The sequence below is a fragment of the Eumetopias jubatus genome, unplaced genomic scaffold (genome assembly GCF_037043125.1).
Source record: "Eumetopias jubatus isolate StellerSeaLion01/CBP00866 unplaced genomic scaffold, mEumJub1_p1.0 scaffold_3, whole genome shotgun sequence".
Lineage (NCBI taxonomy): Eukaryota > Metazoa > Chordata > Mammalia > Carnivora > Otariidae > Eumetopias > Eumetopias jubatus.
The window spans coordinates 4,012,615-4,034,425 of NW_028274809.1; the positions used below are offsets into that span (position 1 = coordinate 4,012,615).

At 50.3% G+C, this 21,811-nt stretch overlaps 1 protein-coding gene across 7 annotated transcripts in view; it reads right to left on the reverse strand.

Annotated features, from left to right (window-relative positions):
• The window catches only part of LRRFIP1 (LRR binding FLII interacting protein 1), an 81,069-nt gene that overhangs the window by 22,572 nt on the left and 36,686 nt on the right, over positions 1-21,811 (reverse strand). For 4 of the 7 annotated variants that reach the window (XM_028105346.2, XM_088021473.1, XM_028105338.2 and 1 more), the window contains 2 exons: positions 3,409-3,444; positions 2,885-3,007 (listed from right to left, as the gene is read on the reverse strand). In XM_028105346.2, coding sequence (XP_027961147.1) covers positions 2,885-3,007; positions 3,409-3,444 — 159 coding nt within the window. Of the gene's footprint in view, positions 1-1,316; positions 1,389-2,884; positions 3,008-3,408; positions 3,445-11,037; positions 11,116-15,562; positions 15,632-16,840; positions 16,886-18,201; positions 18,280-20,793; positions 20,857-21,811 lie in introns of all 7 variants that reach the window. The other 3 variants (XM_088021474.1, XM_028105347.2, XM_028105340.2) reach the window with 3 other exon arrangements.

Consider the following 21,811-nt stretch of genomic DNA (forward strand, 5'->3'; position numbering starts at 1 on the left):
TGTCGGCTGAGAGAACGCGACACCTGCCACTGTCGGCTGCCCCTGTCTGGGCTTGTGAACCAGGAGAGGATTAGGTGGAATTTTAAGTTTCGACCTACAGGACGACTCAACAAGCTACACACGTCTCACTGGGTCTGTCCTGGAAGGACAGACGGCATTCCTTTGGAAGGACAGCCCCGGGGAGAGAGGCCTGCAGAGGAAACACGGCCCTCCTGCGGCTCAAACTCTCACTGGCCAGGCAATGGAGGGGAGCAGCAAGTTCGTCCCCAAGCACAGATCAGAGGAAGGGGACCCCAGAACAGGGAGGGTGAATCCCTGGGGGTGGGAACCACCCGAAGCTAAAGAGGGGTGGGCACTGCGTGGTTAGGGCCTCTGAGGAGGCCTCACGGAGATCCGTGCTACGCTCGCCTGCACTTGCGAACCAGGGTGACAATTTTAGGTGGGACCCGTGGCTCCTGGGCTGGTTCCGTGACCCCCTTCTCAGCATGCATTCAAAGTCAACCATAACTTCCCCCTCTCTTCAAGGAGAGGTGACAAGCATGCCAGGGATTAATTCGTCATTTTAAAACAAACATGGCCTCTGGTTGGTGCCCCTGTGATAGAAAACTCAAGACTATTCTGGGGGCCCTTTCTGGGGACCTGAAGAGGAAGTAACAGGCTTGCCATCTACTGCTAGAACCACAGAGAACACAGTCCTCAACTACCCACCTCACCACCGAGGAATACGGCAACTAAATTTCCTGGTTGGCACACGGCAGTGATAACACATTCTTACAGTAGTGTCTATTTGCTCAGATAAACCCGAGAGGGTGCACGTTCGGACGCTGCTTCAATTAGTGGAACTTTACAACATGCAAGCAAGTCCTTTGGGTGTTTCAGAAGCATGGCAATAATGACAGCCTTCCTGGTACACATCCGATGCTTTGAGAAGCAAATTAAGTGAAGCATTATTTGTATGGAGCGACTACAGACAGTGAAGAAAAACCCTCAAACCCTTCTGCAAGCATACGGTGCACTTCTGTGGGAAGTGAGAAGAAACCTGGGTGTGGGCCGGGCGAGGAGGGTGAGTCAGAAACATGCATCAGGAAGCGTGTTAGTAACTGTTTCTACTGAGGGTTACAGGGCCCAGGTCTCGGTTCAAAAGCTGCATCAGGGAGACCAGTCAGGGCACAAGGCCACGCCCGTGTTCCTGCCACCTCGAATTCTGTAGTCTGGAGGCTCTTGAGAGCGAGCATGCAGTCTATGTGTCTTCTTCAGGTTTTCTGAAGTTAAACTGGGTTAATACCATCAGCCCACACTTCCAGAAACTGGTATACCTTCATCTCTTTCAACCCCCGCATGTATTTGCCTTCTACGTCCTGAATCTGGTCCTTTAACTCATTCAGTTCCTAGGAATTGGCAAAAGAGGCAAATGACATCGGGGGGAGAAAAGTGAGCACGACCACAAAGAAAGAGAAGCCGCCCCCTAAATCTTTTCTACTTCTGGGTCGTTTCCCTCGTTTGGGGAGTCTGGGCAGTGATTTTCTTTTCTTCTCTCTTTTTTTAAGTGTTGAAGGAAAATAAAATGAATTTCAAAATCACAAAGCTTAAAACTGAAGTCTATCTCATATGATATTGTCACAAAATTTTACAAAATGCAGATCTATATCATTATGTTTTTGCACAATTTTTTATAAAACAGACAAAGGAGTTTCCAAAAGTGGAACAGGTTCTTTTACTCATATTTGATAGTTAAAACTCAGACTCTTTGGGTTGCTACCTGGTGCTAGATAGAGGAAAATACTAAAGGTGGGACTCAGCCGAGCTCCGCCCCTGCATTTACAGGGCCTCGCTCGCGTCTCTGCTCCGCACTCCTGGGGCCCGGCGTCTGGTCTGAGCTGGACTCTCAATACACGCTCGCCGAGCGAATGAACGGTGCTCTCAAGACTACGAGCAGAGACGACTCAGGATTGCAGCAAACTGCACTTGGACGCAGCAAAGGGACGGGCAAAGAGCCGCTGGAGGCCCAGGGAGGGCGCGCGGACGTTTTAGGAAGAGCAGCCCACAAAAACTGTCCTTACAAAGCACAGGACTCTGAAGGCACTTTTAGGGAGCCCAGACCCCGCCCTGGCTGATGCTAGATCCCTTCTCTAACCTCCCTGGCAGGTGGTCATCCAGCTTCAGATACCACCTGCAGCGGGGTTCCCTTTTCACCAGTTTTAATTAATAGAAAATTCTTCCCTCAACGAAGCCAAATCCCATCCTTGACATTTCCCCCTCGGGCCTTGGCTCTGCTCTCCAGAGGACAGCCAGTCTCTTGAGCTTCCTAATTACTTTTCCAGACAGTCCTGCCTTTGTCTCTTACATGCTCAGAGTGGCCCCCATCGAGTGGTGAGGTTGGAGCACAGAATGATGCTTACATTCCAGTGGGAGGAGAAAAAAAAATCACTAAAACACAACGATGATCTATTCGAGGCACAGTGTGCATACTACAGATAGAAAGGAGGGGCATATTCTAGGCAGGGGAGGGGGGACACTCAAAGGGCAGGGGAGTGTTGTCGGGAGCAGTTGAGTAATCTGGGGTCCAGAAAAATGGAGACTATTCCAGAAAAACGGAGACCACCTGTCTGTGCACGCCAGGTATACGGAAGGAGCCGAGCACCGCAGGGTGTGCCCGAGGGCCCAGGGAGGGCAGAGGGCACGGGTCTGCCCAGCCGGGGTGGGGCGGGCAGGTGCAGCAGCTTCTTGCGGGAGACCCAATCTGAGCTGGTCTTAGTGTGACTAGAACATGTGAACGTGGGGGAGCCTGGACCCAGAAGAAAGATCCAGACCTTTACAAACTTACGCTCGAAGACCGATTTTCCTAAGAGGCTCCTCTAGGACACAAGTAGGTAGGCAGCCTTACCTTGATTTCCCTAATGGACGCCTCTGTGTCAACAGAGATGGAGGTGTCCCCACTTCCCCTCCGAGAGGTCCCGCCCAGGGAGGCCAGGGCGGCTGCAGACAGGCCGGGCAGGCTACGTGAGCCCTGCAAAGCCACAAGGTCCAAATGTGATTTCAGACAAAACCAGAGTCCCCTGCAAGTCTACTGCATGTTGTCAAATCTCCAGGGGCTTATGGAAAGCAATAAAGAGAGGTTCACTTTGAGGGGCCTCATGGAGACCTGGGAATTAGTCTGGGTCAACCCGAAGCTCATGCCTGGGTCCACGGTGGATGCCTCTGCTCTTTGCAGGCTTTAACACCCAGGCTGGAAGTGGCTCTGGGGGACTCCCTGGAGTTTGTGGTGCCACATGCACGCCCTGTTCACTCCCGGGTGGGCATCTTCATTCAAGGTTAACCAACGTATTCTCTTGTCAGTTTTGTCCATACACGTTGGGCCTCACGTGGTTTATCAACAACACAACATAAAGGCTTCCAGAGATTCCTTACCTTCTCGGTGAAATCTTTTTCTGGTCTCTCTTCCACCTGTGGAGGAAAATGGACAAATACGAAATAGTTAAGAGCATTAAATGGACAATATGGGTTTAGAGGATAAGATGGTAACACATTAGCTTCCTTTGTAATTTAAAAACTGCTTTGCCAACGAGACCCGCGGATCCGCTTCTGCCAGGCCATGCCGGGCACGGTGGTGGCTTGCAGGCAGCTCACGGTGCCACTGTGAACTTCACCGGGTGGTTTTTCAACGTTCGTAATTTCCACGGGAACACGACGTCTGAACGACATACACACCGACCGCAGGAAGAGCCTAAGCAGGGATTTGTGAATGAACCAAATTGGCACAGGTTTCCTTCACAGCTTCCCACAGCCCTGCGTGTTGGTCCTGATGGGGGGGGGGCGGGTAATGATGACAAGCTCCAAGCCTGTTCCCCCCGCTGTTACTATGGTTACAGCCAGAGAGCAGGACCAGGCCTCTTGCTGCCTGGGTCTCTAAGGCAAGAGGAAGCAGCGGAGCCCACTGCAACTTTTCCTACTTCTCCTGAATAATGGAGCCGAAGTGAAGATTCTGGTTTAACCATCTTGGGATTGATGCCCAGAAGTGGGGAGCCGGCAGGGGGTGAAGGCACAGGAGAATCTGCCAGGTGAAAAGTGAGACCCCAGAATCTGGCTTTTCACGTGTCTCTGAGGCTGCTCTGTCCCTTCTTCAGGCAGGACTCTCGGGGGACCCAGAGCAGCTTGTGGGCCGTAGCTTTGCCCCCAAGGGAGACCCTGCACCTCGAAGGGGTCTGGGCGCCAACAGGCTGAGGCTGGCAATGGTGCCACGTCTCTTTGCTGAGCATCCCACAAAGGCCAACTTTCTTTTTTCTGCACATTGAGGGCTCCTTTCCATAAACCCACTGGGAAGGTCACAGAGGGTGAGAAAACCCCGTGCCCACTTGTCTCCAAATCCTCTGGGGGAAGCTGACAACTAGCATGTCTCCGATCCTCCTTCCTGTAGCCCAGATGTTCTTAACTTTGACCTCCGTGGAGCCGACTGCAGACCACAGCTCTGCCTCGGCAGACCCGGTGGGCAGCCAGGAGCTCTGCAGGTACACTCACTCGCACATTCAACCACAGACAGTCTGAACTCAGGTCGAGGAGTCCAAACAGAGCTGGCTGGGAGGACGTGGCGGAGTGGCTCACGGACACAAAAAACAGCCCATCATGAAGCTGGACTCGGGAGAGCATGAAGATGTGGGGCTAAGCACTGGTCGGGACACCGCAGAGTTCTGGGAAGACCAACACACCCTGTCTTGTGCCCACCCTGGGCCCACAGTGGGCTGGACGCTCAAGGCCTCACCAACCTGTCCCCCACTAACAGCTACCTTCTCTCCTCCAAACCCATCACACCTTCACCTTTCTCTTCGAGGGCAGGACACCTAAAGCAAATAGTAAAACGAGACCGCGAAGTGTAAGAGCGGATCAGCCAACCACGCAGCTCAAATGGAATTCCCACAGAATATACTCGATTAATCCAAAAGGAGGTAATTTTCAAAACCAGCTCCTAGCTCAGCCAAGCTCAAGGGTCTCCTACTCAACAGATCCAAGTTCAGCCCCGGGGTCTCATTCCCAAAGCCACCCCATCTGGTCTCCCCGACAAGGCCCACACTTGGGTCTTCAGCAAGAACCCCCTATTTTCATCTCGCTGGTCTCCTTACTGTCCTAAGAGCAGGAGAAGAAACTAGAGTGAAGAGGCCCATCCCCAGGCTGGGGGGATGGATCCAAGAACAGACTGGCCTCACTCCCGGTTTGTTAAATAAGCCCTGGGGTGGGGGTGGGGGCTTTGGATGCTAGTCCCGCCCTGCCCAGAGGGCTCTCCTTTCCGCTTGGCCACAGCTGGCTATCCTCCGAGGGCCCACGCCAGCCCGTGCGTCTCCCGCAAGTTTCCCAGGCAATCTCAGCCTGCACATGCCCTGTTCCACTGCTTGACGTGGACCAGTGACAGCCCATTACGGAGAGCTCACTCTCCAACCGTGTGCCATGCCTCCTGCCATTTGTTGGCATGTGTGTTTGGTAGTGTAAACACACACACCTAGAATTACTATTCTTTCTAGACGTGCATGCCACAGCAGCCTGAGCAGACGCTCCGGGGGGGGGGGGGGGGCTGAGGTGGCCTTCGGTCAAGATGGTTCTATCTCCTGGTCCCTGGCAGAGCCCCAGAGAGCCCGGGGCCAATGTTCTCACTGTGACGATTCCAGCACGTCAAGTGTGGTTCTTCTCTCCACTCGGGAATGAAAATATTCCTGAAAACTTCAAATCACTGAGGAAAAGCTGACTATGTATCAGCTGGTGTGCAGGGGAATCAATGTATTAAGTCCCCTGGGCCCGAGGCCCTCACTCCCTAGAATCGCTTAGTTGGCAGGGCACGTACTCATGAGACGAAAACAAGGAAGGTAATGTAACTACTAGTCAAATAGGAAGAGCCAGCGGCACTGACTCTCAGTTACCGCCGAGAAGCTGGCTGCTCCTTGCCTCTGTGGGTTACACAGAATCTTTCCAAGTGCTGGTCAGCAGCAGGTAAATATTCTGTATACAAATGAAAGTCCAGAAATCCACCTACAGAGATATCTGTGCCCGTAAAAGAAGGACCCCACGTTTTTTCAGTATTTCTTGTGATAAAGATGAGGAAGAATACAGACCAGACCAAAAACACTGTTTTGGGGGGGGTGGGGGGGCAGTCCTTTAACACTGCTGTGTTCTACCTTGTTTCCCTCGATACCACCAACGTAAATATTACTTTTGTAATTTGCAAAACATCAAATAAGGAAGAAAAAAACCTAAAACCACAGCTAGTTTTTTGGTTTTCAAAAAAAAAGTCTAAAAATAGTTTTAAAATAGTTTTAAAAAAGCCTTTGCTCAGAAATACATAATGGACCCAGAATGGGAAAATTTAGGCTGTGTTTTTAAGTAGAGACCATGCAGGGAAAAAAATGAAACTCTCAAGAGTTATAGCCAATCTCTGCTTAACCGCTGTTCCAATCTCTTGTGTACACATTAGGGTAAGTGCCCTTAGTCCGTTTCTGAACGACAAAGGATACGTGTGCTCACGGGCCTTTCTGAATTCGGAAGGACAAGGAGCCCCGGGGACAGCGACCCTGCAGCAAGGAGCTGCCGCAGTCCCGTTAGCTGCCACTAGATGGCAGCCTGTACAGAGCTGGGCGGGAGGGCCGGGCACTGTCCCCACTCACCTTCCCCTAAGCAAAGGGACAGATAAGGAAGCAAGGTGGTGCGTTGAATTTTGACATAAAGCACGCCGCTTCACCTCTGAAAATAATAATAGAAAGAAACAGAATCAAAGAACATTCTGAACACTGTCCTAGTCGCTGCGTGACATGGTGTGGGGGAGGCCATGGTGCAGACACGGGGCAGAGCAAGACCCAGGGGATGCCGTCAGGTGCACCTGCTGCAAGCCACTGAGGCCCATACCTGCGCGGGGCCTGGGCCAAGCCACGGGGCCTCCGTGAACACCGGCGTCCTGGTCCACGCCAGGGCAACGGGGCCCCACACCCGGCAGGCCTTCGCTTTGTCACTCCCCCGAACCAGCAATTCTAAACCTTTGAGGTCGGCGTGAAAACTTCACAGTAACAGATTTATGACATGTGTGTGTACCAGCATTTTACAATCACAACCGAGTGTCCACAAAGACAGCTTTTAAAATCAACCAGAAATAGTCACTTCTAAACAATTTCTGTTGAATTTTAGATTTATGGCAACGCTTCCTTTCAAAAACAGGTGATCCAAGTAGCACATTAAGTATTTTATTAATTCCTACCTTCTGACATTGTGTCTACACGAGCATGCTACTCAGCCTCACTTCAACATCGAGTCTGCTGAGGCCTACAGTTCCCAGGCTTCCCTATCATCAGCCGGCCTGCCCATCTGCCCAGAGACAACACGACACGTGAGCATGGCTGGACCCTAGCAGAGAGGCCAGGCACAAAGGATCTATTCCTCACGGTGTCCCCAGCCTCCTGCTGGGCAACCCCAGGCCCCAGATGCAAAATGGGACCAGAGGAGCTGTGTCCGCACACAGTCCCTCTCAACAAACAAACTGACAACAGCGAACATTGCTCAGAAAACACCCATTTTAAGGGCAATCTTCCTTCAGATATAAATAGTAGTCAAGTCTTCCATTGGCGTGGAAATTTCGGGTTTTCATCCAATGATATTGACGTTCTCCTGACTTACCCTTGGACTCCTGGAGTCACACCATGACCTGTGTTTCCACCTGCTGCCCCTGCCTCTTCATACAACAGAAAACATGGGTCACTACGGTCTTTTGTTTTTCTAGCTAAACGGGCTGGAGGTTCCAGTTTGTCACTCATGTTTTCTCTAAATACACACAGGAACACGAATCTGGGCTCCGCTCAGGACACCTCTGGTGGATGTGTCAGGAACACGGCAGCCTCTGCTGGATGCCCGGCAGGATTCTGGGGCATGGATGACACAGGGGTGTGGGTGTCACCAGGCGAGGCCCTCCGCGCGACCACCACACCTCCCGATTCCAACTCTCAGAGCTTCCTGCATCTCTCCCCGGGAGGCTGCATCATATGCGTGCCCGTTTGTTGCCTGCCTGTCTCCTCCGGCCTATGCATCCCATATCTTGCTCACCACTGCAGCCCCATGCCTAGAACATTCTAGATTCTCAGTAAACACTGACTGAAGGAAAGAACCCCAGAGCTTCCTCAAGGGGAAGAGCCCAGACTTGTTGGAGAAGCACTTCCAGCTTATCTGCAGAACGGGAACAATGTGACTGAGGTCCTGAGGTGGCGCAGGCATCTGCTGAGAGGACCGAGGGCTGGGGGAGGTCTTTGGGTGCCGAGGCACCTTTATTGTCTTCGAGTGGGAGGAGCAACCACTTCCTCCATTCTGGTTACGTTTGCTCTTTAAGAGTGCCCCCCTCCGGGGGGGGGGGCACAGGGCTTTCCTCCACACCCAGCCTTCCAGGGCTGGCCCTTGCCCGAGTCCTACTGCCTTCCCAGGGCGGCTCCTGTCCCCCGTCCACTCTCACACTCCCCTGGATCCACATTCCTGATGAATCAGCAGGCCACGGATCACTCCCCAGGAGCCAGGGGAGCAGCGGCGGGAGCCGTCGATGCCCAGATGGGGCGGGACGATGGCCAGTCCCACACAGCCTGCGAGATGCTGACCTTCGCTTGTGAAATGTGCCAACGGTAGGGCAGTCGGCTGACCTTCGTAAATGAGCGGTTGTCTCAGAGAAGAGATAAAGATGGTTTATATGTTTGTAGTGAACTGAAAAATCAGCTTGGCCACACACCTAATGGCGTCACTCACTCAGAGCTCTTCTGCCCACCTTCCCTTCAGAGCTCCATTGTGTTTCCTGTGCTGTAAACCCAGAGAACTAAACGAGAAAGAGCTTTAGGATCAGAGGGGCCCGGCAGCCCCGGTACCTGCTGCTTTTTCCCCTGACGGTACCTGGAGAAGCCCTGAGGACGGGCACAGCTGAGGCCAGGCCTCTCCCGGCCGGCCCGCCTTGCTCACCAGGTCCCGGGGACGCGGGCACGTTTCACGCCGCCTCTCTGGTTACGGTCACCCACGGAACTCGCTTTATGTGGGTACATTTTCCACAAATGTAGAAAGCACAGGACACCGAAATTTGTGTCTGATCTTGGCCACTTCAGTCTAAGCGACTAGATGAAGTCCCCTTATGCTGTGGCCTTGTCCTAATGTCTGAAGAGACCCAAAGCAGTGAAATAATCATGGCATTCATGGCTCCGTGCTTCCCGGGAGCTGCACCAAGGAGCTGGACCCAGGGGGGCTCGTGCTCCTTCGCAGGGCAGGCCAGGGCCGCCTTCTGTCAACTGCAGATACTTCCCAAAACGTGACTGAGCGTGAGTGAGTATCATGCCTAAAGAAGACGATCTCCGTTAAATTTACCGTGGAAAAGTTTTCTTCCCAGTAGCTCCAAGGCTCCCCATGGATGAGTGTAACATGCGGTGCTACCACAGAATATGAAGGACACCGCACAAAGCAACTTGTCCGATTTAAAAACTGACGTCATGTGATATTGAACAATGAGTATCTTCCTATTCTTGCTGGGCTGGTCATCAGTGGAGCAATGAGCCCCTGGGCCCCGTGGGGCGCCTGCCACCACACCTTCCCGCACAGCCTGAGCGGTCAGGCCGTGGCTCGCCTAGCCTCCTCAGGGCTAGGCTCCAGGGGCTCTCATGGCCGTGAAGGTGGCTGGTGGGTGCGTGAAACGTGGAGGCGGCAGGGACCGGCGCTGGTGTTTACAGAGCAGGCAGTCTTCACTTCCATGAAGAACTAGGCTCTCCTGTTTTAATCTTGGGCCCCTTGGTCTGTCTCTTGTTTCCTCATCCTCCATGTGTAAACGGTGGCCGGGAACACTCTTCCCCATCAGGAAAACGCCAGTGCAGGCCCAGGGATGACGGCTCTGGCCTTGGCCTTGGAGTCAGGGACAACAGAGCACGGGGCAGTGTGGCTGCCCCACTCACAGATACGGGCTCAGCTGCCAGGGATCTGCAGAAGCGGATCCGGTATCTGCATTTGCATGAAACATCAAGGCTCGAAAAAGACTATCTAATTTAAAAAAGGAGCAAATCACCAGCAACCAACAGGTGCATCTATACCAGCAGGAAACCTCAGCTTGACGGCCTCTTCGCTGATGCTGAGGAACACTCCCTAAATTCCAGGCGTCCGCACATCTAACCCTGGTGCTGTATCACTAAGTTGAGAACCACATTCGAGCTTCTCTGTAACTGGGGACTAGGGCAAGAGATCCATTTTGCCGGCTTGGCTTTCTCGTAGTTGGGGTTTATCAAGGAGGGCGCCACTGGCCTTTGACGTGGCGATCCTCAGCCGCACGGCGTGGGCATGCGTACCACACAGCCCAGCGCCTGCCCACTGGACGTTGTGCCAGCCAGCCCAGGTGTCCCCCGGCAACTGCCCTGCACAGCCTTCTCATTAAAAGAACATACGGCGCCCTCGCACAAAGCATCGGATGAAGAGAAACCGTCTGAAATTGCAAAGACCCTGGGACAAACACGGACCAAGGACACGGAAAGGGCAGGAACTAGCTGGTGAGGAACAGGAAGGCAGCTCTGTACTCTCCCCGATCCCGAGTAGTGCGAGAGCCAATGGCACAATGGCAGCACGGCCCTTCCTGGTGATTTTTTGTTCTAAAAACCGTCTGGGTCCAGTAACAGATGACATTACAAACAAAGTTAAAAGCCAATCCTTCCAACTTTTAAGTCATAAGAACCCCCACACATCACGTACCCGGCTACATTCCTCCCACTGTACAAAGCGTCCCTCCTCCCAGGCAGCCCCACGCACTAACTTCTTCCACGATCCTTTAGACATGTAGCAATGCGATTCTGCTATCACGGAATAGTAGTATTCTAAATTCGGAAGCATTTTTCCCAGTTGCGTTTCTGCTCAGACCTGGAGTAAGTCACAGAAAAGCCCTCCTACTTTACGCTGCGTTTGGGCCCTTTGGAGGCGGAGGGTTCCTTTTGCAGGACAGTGGAGTCAAGAGCATAAGGGGCAGGAGGGGGGAAGGAACAAAGCGGAAGGTAGCGGGGCAGGAGGCGCACTCACCACTGGGCTGGCCCGCGCCGAGCTGGCTCTGGACGAGGCTCGGGAGCTGGAGTTGAGGTGGCCGCCGTGCTCTGAGGGCTGCCCACACAGCCGCCGCCACGGGGACGCAGACAGAAACAAAGGGACAGGGTCAGCAGAGCTACAGTGAGCGCGGAGGTCAGCCGCACACCATGCAGAAAGGACAAGGGTGAGTGTGGAGAGCTGGCTCCCCTTGGAAAGGAAGGCTGTGTCGGCCACAGCTGCAAATACATGCCCACTAAGAACAGAAAAAAATTAGTCATAATATCAGAAGAACACAGGATTCTTGGTTAGTGAGAAGAAAGTAATACAAGGCATCCCGTTCAAGCCGGGCGTGGAGTCATGCCTGGTGCCGGCACAGAAAGCCCCCTTGGCCACGGGGAGATGACAGTTTCCGAGCACCTGGTAGGGTGCTTGGCTTTTCAGCGGTGGGAAAGTTTGCTTCGTTGCTCTTTCCAGGGGAAAACAACGTAAGATCTAGGGCTCCTCCAAAGTCAGGCATGGCTTGTTTAAAGTGCCAGGTTACTGGTCGGGTTGCCTGAATGAAGGTTTTTTGTTTTGTTTTTTTTTAATCTGTCTCTCCACCTGCCTGAACGTTCTCTCTTCTAGCAAAAGAAAACACCGTAACTCACTGACCTGGAAGCGATGCCCTCTTAACTTTGACTTCTATTTACCTTTGTTCCGGTCCTACATAGATTTTTGTGTGTTTTTGTTTTAATCTTCCTTTCCTCTTGAGTGAGGTGGGCGAGGAGGGGAGGCAGGATTCAAACCCGACTGAGGGCCACAGGCACCCAGTGGATTGTGGCGTGGCCTCAGGGGGATAGTCCCAGAGTAATAGCGGCCCCTCCCCATCCAGCACCCCCCCCCTCCCCGCTGAACACCAGGCATCCTGCCAGGCAGGGGCTGACTGTTCTCTCTGCTGCCCACACCACCCCACTGGGCCCTGCAGGCATTCTCCCTACTGCAAATTCTAGCAGGCACCTAACTGCAGAGGTGCTCGTGACTCCCATCTTAAACATCACCTTTTAGTTTGCACATTTTTCCACCAGAACGTAATCCCCTGAGGGCAGGTCTGTGTCTATTCTCTGCTGAATCTGCAGGGACCAGATGAGGCCTGACACACAGTGTAACCTTAAGAAATACTTGTTGAATAAACAATTTCAATTTCAGACTATAAATAGCCAGACCCACCCTACCTATTCATCATTCTTCTCATTCCTTTATCCGATTACGATTTACTACATAGTTAACACTTATATGCAACACATTGTTTCCGATGCACAGATAAAGACACCTGTGCACACGCCGTATAAGACAGTCATTGCCACACTTGGCACACATAAGAAATTTACCACTTTTACTACTCTCAGCTTTTGCTTTATTATGCAACATAAAAGGAAATACTTAAGGTTAGTACTTTAAGAAAAGAATTTTGCCTTTGGGTTCACTGACACAAGAGCTAGGAAAACTGTCCTCTGGAAAAATCCTACTGTGTTCTCTGTCATTCGCGTTCTGGTTAACCGTGCAGAGACAGGACAGGTTGCTGTTAACAGGGCTGACTGCTGGCCCAGGTGTTCCTTTTTTTTTGTTTTTTTGTTTTTGATTTTTTTAATTTTATTTTATTATGTTAAGTTAATCACCATACATTACATCATTAGTTTTTGATGTAGTGTTCCATGATTCACTGTTTAACACCCAGTGCTCCATTCAATACGTGCCCTCTTTAATACCCATCACCAGGCTAACCCATCCCCCACACCCCTCCCCTCTAGAACCCTCAGTTTGTTTCTCAAGAGTCCACAGTCTCTCATGGTTCATCTCCCCCTCCGACTTCCCCCTCTTCATTTTTCCCTTCCTACTTTTTTTTTTTTAACATGTAACGTATTATTTGTTTCAGAGGTACAAGTCTGTGATTCAACAGTCTCACACAACTCACAGTGCTCACCACAGCCCAGGTGTTCCTACTTCCCTAGTCAAAACTGCTCTCAAATCAACTGACGGATCATGCGGGAAGGAATAAGTTTCGGGTCTGTATCACCCTGGTCCATGTGTCAACTTTGAACAGCTTGTGTTTGGAAGCCAGCATGGCTGGTGTGGGGCTGTCATATATTATAAAGACTCTGTCCAGGCTCCATCTCTTACGGGCCATGGGACTTTGGAAAAGTTTCTCAGCCTGTCACCTGGGACACAGAATTGTCAGGATGCTGGCCACACAGAGGTGCTGGGGGTTATGCAGAGAACCTGGGCGGGGGGGGCTCTCCCCTGCTTTCCTTTTCTGCCACAAGCAACTGGATCCGATGGCACCGGTAGTGACTGCTCCCCGGCATGTCACACACAGCCACCATGCACACAGCTTAAGGACGGTGAGGAAGATATAAAATAGAAAGGTTTTCAAGCAAAATAGTGATACTTAAAAGAGAGCTAGTCATTTACTCTCTAATCGTTAAACTGTAACGAAGTCATTTAATTGTGAACATACACTGTAGATGACGCTACCTTCCAGGGGAGGCTAACAGAAGCTAGACGCTCTGGAGATGGGGATGAACCTTCCAAACCGGGATCAGGACCATCCCGTGCAGGCGTGGGGTCAGCCTGGACTCAGGTCGAAGCAGAGGGTCCTTCTCTTCAGCTCTGTCTTGGGCTGAAGGACATCAGCCGGGACCCCCGAGGGGGGGGTCAGCCTCCTCACTACAGGTATGCGTATCAGCCAGCGGTCACAGCTGCAGGCTGGACCAGAGCCTGAGGAAGCTCTCACCCCAGCCACATTCCCAAACGTGGGACACTGGCATCCACCGGGAGGGCAATGTCGGGGCTTGGGGAGACACCGAGGATGGAGCTCAGTGAACGAACGCCCCTCCCATCCAGCCTGCTAATTTGCTGCCAAAGATCTCTTCTGAGGGGTTTTACCCCAGGGTTCCATTTGTCCAACTTAATTCAACAAATGCCTGCTGAGCTCTTTCTGCATGGGAGCGCAGTGTTAAGTGCAGGAAAAAACTTTTTACTCTTTGACTTCTTCTGCATGGCTTGATGCCAGGGACATGTGGCCGTATTTTAGACATTTGTGCTGTTGGGACAAGAAGACGTTTGACTTCCTGAAGTTCCCGAACGCCACCACTCCTAGGTGGTTCCTACAGGAGGCAGAAAGCACAGAAGTAAGAGTGCTCAGCGATGCTTGAGAAGAATCGGGGGCTCGGCTGCTCTGAAAGTCCACCTGCAGAGGCAAAGTGGAACTGAAGGAGAACAGGCACCCCACCTGCTCGGAAGCTCTACTTCAGTCTTCGGAAAGTACCCAGTGCTTGGGGAAAGTTTCATTCTCTTGAAAAATTACTATGCGGTCTTTTTTTCTGATAAGAGAAAATCCTTTAGTTGCATTTTATCTGTCACACGCAGGCCAGAGCTATTTCTCCAGTAGGCATGATTTGTGAGCTTCTTAACGGCCTACACAAATGTTTAAGAACTGAGAACTAAGATATAATATAGTGGGCTCCGCCACGTTTCAAACGGTATGCAATATAAAATTAATAAATGTTTAATTAGACGTCAACAGAAACTAATGCTATGTACAATATTTATAAAATTTACATTCTAAAGAAAACAGTAGGTGTGGCAGCTCTGTAAGAATTCCTGAATATTTATGAACTACAATAAGCCAGAAATGGGATTATTTAACTAATTTAGTAGTCAATTAACATCAAAAGCAACATTATAAAAAGCACGTTCGAGTAGTTCTTTGTAACCCCTGTGGGCCCCGGGTGGTGTGCCTGCACGGGACTTGCACAGGACCTGCGGAGAGCAGCCCCCGCGGAGGAGGAACCCCCGCGGAGAGCAGCCCCCCGCGGAGGAGGAGCCCCCTCGGAGAGCAGCCCCTGCATGCAGAAGCATCCACACCAGATGGGTGTTCAGTTTCACCTGCCCCTCAGGACAGAGCCAACCAGCCTCCTCACTTCCATGGACTGACTCCATTTTTCTATTTTGCTTCCCTCTTTCATTCACTCATTTTTTTCACTCAACAAGCATCTCTTGTACCACACCTTTATCGTGAGAGCCGAGTCTGTTATTTCAAATCCTTAGAGGAGGTGGAAAGACAGCAAAATAAAAGGGAATTATGTACGGGTAAGATCCTGAGTCTTTAAATTTGTTCCTTTTCCTCGATTATCCAGAGGCGACAATAACTGTGGCCCGTGGAACGCCCCTCTCTTTCCTATTGTTACTTTAAGCGCACCTCACCCCGTGTGAGTACTGTTAGTGTGTTGCAGGGAAAGGGCCCAGGAACCTCAACTAAGGTCCGTCTTCTCCCTTGAACTCAATGTAAATTGATGTGTGAAGACATCAGCCCACCAGCCAGAGGCATCCGTGACCCTCGCTACAACAGAAAGTTGAGATGAGACAGTGCTTCCTCCCTAGAACCCCGGTTAGTTCTCTCCAGTGGCTGGACCTGTGCCCAGCAAGCCACTCAGGGGCATGCAGCACACGGGAAGAAATTCGGGAACCAGAGAAAATGCCTTACAGCATAGAAACTGCAGGCACTGCTCCGCAGAGCCCCGCCGAGCGGGCTGCTCTCATCAAACACAGACACCTGTGACGAAAAACAGACGGGCAGGTCAGGGCACCCTTCCCCCTCCTCAGTACCCACGACACAGGAAAAGGTAAGCAAAGGAAGGCTGACCCGTGAGGAGAACTGTCCTGCACAAATCAGACATGCAGGGAAGGCCTTCAACTGCCTTCACAGGCAAAGAGCTGAGCAGAACAGGCACATGCAAAAATCTAAGAGAGAAACCAGTTGCTGTCAACCGGCATGCAGTGTACTCTCCGCTAGGTCCTTAAAACGTATTATTCTGAAAAACATCCCTTGCTAAGTAGGAACTTGTTAATCCAGACTTCGAGGGAGCAGATATTTCAAATATCCTGAATTTTGTCATGGCATCCTCATACTTGGTATTTAGAAAATGACACTAATAGAAAATGACTCTGGAATAAAACAGCATGTTCATATAGTTCAGTATTTTATAATTTTTAAAAAATTGCTAACTACAAAACAATATTTGATTAACCTGAAAATCCCATATAATTAAGCCCCAAGGGTGAACGGGAGTTTACAATGCCGCGAATGGCCATCTGAAACTTTTCCCAGCTTAAAGGAACTTCAATTTTCCCTATTTCCCCTGGAGGACACAGCTGGTCTGTTCAGCCAGTTATATACTATTTCTTAAGTGTGAAATCTGATGGAAATTCAGAAACTTTTTAGCAATACAGTATAACTACTTTGTTTAGTATAAGTTTCCTGCAAGGCGTAAGTACCTTGTATTTAAAACTGGAAATTTCCCAAGTAATACAGCACAATACATTAACATCTGTTAAGGTTACCAACGCAATAAAAAGCCATCTTTCTTTCTGCCAGCAGATTAAGTAAAAGATGTCACTGCTCCATTCCTAGCTAACAACCCTATGCGAGCACATGTCTTCCTGGAGCCTGAAGTGGTATGACAGCTACTGTCAGCTTCGGGGAGAGAGAAAACCCAGATCTGGCCAAAGGGGACTGGCGGATACCATGGCATGTGTGAGCTCCACGTAAAGGCGTAATTCCCAAGTAGCGGGGCTGCAGACATGTGCATCCATGCTCCCAGAGCAGGTGTGTAATGGAGTGGAGTGCGCGTGTGCAGGGGGGTGGGGGGTGGGGGGTGCAGGTCAGGGGACTGTGGTGGGGGCGGGGGATGGGGAATGGGGTGGGGGCAGGTCAGCGGACGGGGGAGGGGCGTGGGGGCAGGGGGGCGGGCAGCACACGCACCCGGTAACTCCCAGCAGGCCGGGCAGCGCTGTAGATATAGGAGGGCTGGAGGACAAGAGCAAATGGCAGGTTTTAAAAGCCTTGAGAAAACAGCAACAAATACTAGTGACAAGAAAATCACGACGCGCTGACAGCCAAATTATTGCCCAACGGTTAGAAGAAAAAAGAAGTCAATGCAGGGCCCATGTTTCAGTAAATCAATAGATGCAAATCCAACTTTTAAAATGGCCACGGCCCCCAGGATCTCTGAAATAGGACTATTTTCTAGTCGCTTCTTTCCAGGCGTTCCTGGAGGAAAGGGCCAGGGAGTGAGACAATGGTGACAGAGTGAAAACACCACGAGCAGCCACCAAACCCACAACTCAAAAGCCCAGGTTAATCACGCACTCAGGGGTGTTAATGCATAAATTTCCACACAGGAGGAGCGCGACGGAAATGGCGCTTTTATTTCCATCACGTGATCCCAGTCACGGTCGTGAGGACCCAAAAGGAGCTGCCAGACGGTGCCGGCCGGCGAGGTCTGGCAGCCCCCTGGGTCAGAGGACCCGGACCCACAGCACGGATCAGGCAGAGTCGTGCCCGGGTGGGCAGGTGCCAGAGCGAAGGGCAGCTCCCGGGGCAGCCGGGCCCTGGGTCCAGAACAGGATCATGACTCATTTGCAGGCAGAGGCCATGTAAGCCCGCAGTCCAGGGCCACCAAGCCAGTCAGGGATGTGCATGACCAGGGGTGAATCGCTCAGCAGCTCGGGGGGATGACAGTTCAACCTCCACAGCGTGATCTGTCCCGGACTCCGACACCGAGAGCCCCGTGTGAGAACGGGACTCATATGCCTACAGCTGAAAAGGCCGGGCCCCTCAGGGCCTGACCCGCACACCGGCCTTGGAAAAACAGGAAACAGGGCGACTCAGCCAAAGAGAATATCCCCGTTCGCCCACTTCTCAAAGACGGAGGAGTCAGATTAAGCACAAAAGCCTTCCAAATTGCTTCCTGGACACATTTACAAGAGAAAAATATTTTTAAAGAAACAAATGAAACCCCAAATGGGGAACAATTGCTGGAAAAGGAGGAGAGACCCAAGGGACCAATTCTTTGAACCTGAGCTTTTGGAAATATACGTTTAATAGAGCCTCCTTCTTCCTCAATTCCCTTTTTTCTATATAAGGTCGCAGATTATTCTGATAAGTTTCAAAACGCTGAGAAAAGTCTTAGCAAGTTAGTCCAGACGAATAAAACGCCTGCTGAACTCTGGTGTCTGGACTTCAGATGGAGGAGGTTGAAGTGTCCTCATACCTTTGCTCGGAAAGTGAAGGGACATACGCAGAAGCAAAGAGGGAGGAAGCGGGTGACACGGAGAACAGACCCGGTTTCCACTCTGGGCAGACAGGGGTTTGGGAGCAAGGCCAGCACCAGGAAGCCCGAGGTCGGAGCAGGACAGTCCCTGTAATCAGAGAAAATGGGTGGGAGGGGGAGAAGGGCTCACAGCTTCGTTTCACCTCAAAGGTCCAACGGTATCGTAAATTCACACAAATCTGCTTTTTTACAACAAAATCGGTAAAGGGCATGCACTTAATGGAGCAGGGAGAAAGGACAGTCAGAAGGAAATAAAGACAGTCTAGTTAATCGACAAAACTGTGACGTGGGACTGAATCAGGAGTTCTGAGTCGACATATAGGCAAAATTAGATTTCATTAATTTTAATTGATAGTGAGACCATCGGGGTTTTCAAGGTCTTTGTAACTGAAGCTCTAAGTTTTAAAGTTTGGTGGGGGAAATTCAAAACTAAGAATCAGCAGAGATATCAACCTTTATGTAATAAAATATTTCAGTGGACGTGATCTCTGGCGTGGCTTCCTTAGGTACTGACGTGATGCGTGTGCGTGTTCAGGATTCAGAGAAGACAGGATAGATTCAGGGTCTAATTCTGAGACCAACAGTCTCTCAACATTTCTGGGGAATACTACGGTATCCATGGTTTCCCCAAATAAAACGTTCTATCCAAATTAAAGGCTCCTCGAGAAGGAAGCCAGCAACTTCAGGCTGCCCGGCAATGTTCTACCACGCGAACAAGCATGGCGCAGTCCTTGAAGGTGAAGTGGTTCCCTTCCAGGAACCTGATGGCCCCTGAAGATATCCCGCCATCCCTTCAAGGTCCCAAACTTGTGCCTGTCATTCCTCTGTGTGGCATAAGCTACACCCATGTGACCTGAGGGGCCAGCAGGTGGAACTCTGCGGGGGGAGGGGGGGACAGGGAGAAACTTTCTAATGTTTCCCACAAATACTGAAACTTGTTCCAGTGGTTGGGAGAACATTCTGTGTAGAAACCATTTTGTCCGCCCCTCTGGGGGACATGGAAAGCCCACGACCCGGGTGGGGGAAAAAGCGCCCACAGCTGCGGCCGCCATGCCCAGGGTATGGGTCTGACAAATCCAAAAAGACTGGAGAAATATGTAGAAGAGTCTTCAGTACTCCATACAACATTAATACCTTTCTGTTTTTATATTTAAATAAAATCAAACAAGCCTGTGTGTTGTGCAGCAATAGATATACCTAAAGAGCATGATAATTACCGGAAGATTCTGCGGGCCGGTGAGTAAGATAAGATCTCAGGAAGAACAAGGGCGGGGACATGCGGCCTCACGAAAGTTCTGATGTTTAATGTTTGGAACGGATCCACTCTAATTTTGACTTTAACGCTCTGAATGTGGGTTATATCTCTTAAATGAATTTAAGTGAGTCAGAGACATGCTTAACTTTGGTGAATAATTCACATCTGCATATTAGGTACCTCTCACCATCTTCTACTTTAGAGCAAGTATCTCAGCTCGGAAAGTGAGCAGGAAGTAAAGTTTTCCGAATGAGAAAGTGCTCTTTGCAATAGCAAATCTCCCACCGAAATACACACAACACACAAAAAAATTCAAGATGGTGAAACCCACCAATAGTTGGTGCTTACAGCAGATCTGATGATATTCAGTCAAAATTCACCTACTGGCGGAAGAAGGGATGGGGGATGTCCCCCATTTTGTCCTATATGTCACATATGAGGCTGGGAGGCACCAGTGGGAGTTTGGAAAGTGGGCAAGCAAGCTGATGGGGAGATGGAGCTGCCAGCCACGCCTGGAGCCCCCCGCAGCAGGGGTGAAAAGGGTAAGGGGTGAAGCATGACAAGGGAGGGTGGAGCTCCACCTGCTTAGTTTCTCTTTATTTTCTTCCTATGTATTCCTCATGATTCAGTTCACATCCTTTGTTACGACACTTACTTCTCCCCATCATCCTACTGCCGCTGCACTAGTCTACCTGCTAGGTGGGTCTGTCTTCTAGTAAATGCTTCCAGAGTACCTACCTATCTCACCTGTTTATCTTTGTGACCCTCCTACCTGAATTAGGTCCCTAGTGTTTGCTAAGTGATTATGAAACTTACCTAAAACAAACAAGCCTTACCTATGATAAAGGGCTCCTAAATAATTTAGAAATATTTGTGCCTGTCGAGATTGATGCATGTCCTTGAAGTATGGGAAGGAACCCTGTTGTGCAGACATTTGGATTTGGATTTGGTCTGATTTCCATTCCTAGTACATCCCTGAGAAATTGCAACAAAGTTTGCATGTACCCTACAAAGTAATTGTTTTCAGGAACGCTCAAGAATTACAAGGTTTTTCTTATTTTTTCCCCTTTTGATTGCTTCTGACTACAAAATATCCACATGAATCCTTTCTTTCCTGTGTCCAACTGAATGCAAATATGATTCAAGTGCAAGATGGGGGGGGGTAAGCCTGAATTAAATGTATCATGTTAGTTACTGCTCAAAAATGTACCTTAACATCCATCCAAATGAAAATTCATAAAATAGGTGTTAAAAATGAAAAGAGAGCTGAGTTCACACACAAGATGGCATGCTCCAAAACCTGTGGTTTCTGAAGAGAGGGTGTGAAAGATTTAAATGAGAACCAACCAACGTCTCCTCTCTGGATGATGACAAGGTAGAGAATCTGCCCTCACCGCTGTAGCTGGAATTCTGAGAACCAAAGAAGACATGGTAAGTGGTGAGCACTTTCTTACTGTCCCCAAAGCACTGCCTGTCCCAGTCAAAAGGCAAATATAAAATGACCGAACCAGTATTGGTACTCCAGGAATACCAACATAGTGTAAGAATCAAGACACTCTGCTACGGCAGAAATGCTTACCAACTAGAAGTTCTAGGCTACAGTTTACATTTCAGTGTCTGTATCTTGGCAATGGCCTATGGTTTAACTCTTACTGGTTCTCACAATTTTTCATCTCTCGTATTACTTGTACTTACTTACTAAATCTCATGATGAGGCGTCTATCACCTCCCAACGTGGACTTTCCTCATTACATACTCTCTTAGGGAACTAAGATTACGTCTGTGGCAGATTTGCAATCTTTCCTCAGCCCAGCACGTGAAGGCTTCAGCTCTCCCGAGACCGGGGGAGGGGGGAGCTGCAGCCTGGGGGGGTCACCCCCAGAATGCGGTGGCCTGCAGCCATCTTCAGAGTGACCGGCATCTACTTTATCAAGATCAGAGTCTGCATGGAGAGGCTCTGTGGTTCTTCAATCGGTGTATTTCCTGATTGTTTATTAAATCCATTTTATGTGCAATTTTACTTTGTGGTGAACAATTTTATAATCAAGTTCTTTTGCATCTGATGTCTAGAGGCACTGCTTAGATCTCAAACCAAATCATAGAGAACATTTTTGCCGTTTGAACGTAAAAATCAAAGATGAAGATATACGGGTGTACGTATGACATAGAGCTTGGTGCTCTCCCTTTTGTCCCTGGCGTGCGGGCAGCCACATGGCCGGGATATTCTAGAGAAGAATGATACCAGTGGGTAGAAAGTGGATTACAGGACTTCTATAGTAACTTCCAGCTCTAAACGAGGGGTCCTTACGATCAGTTCTGGTGAAAAGTTGCCAATTAGTCAACGTAGCCCCAACAAGCAGTCCGG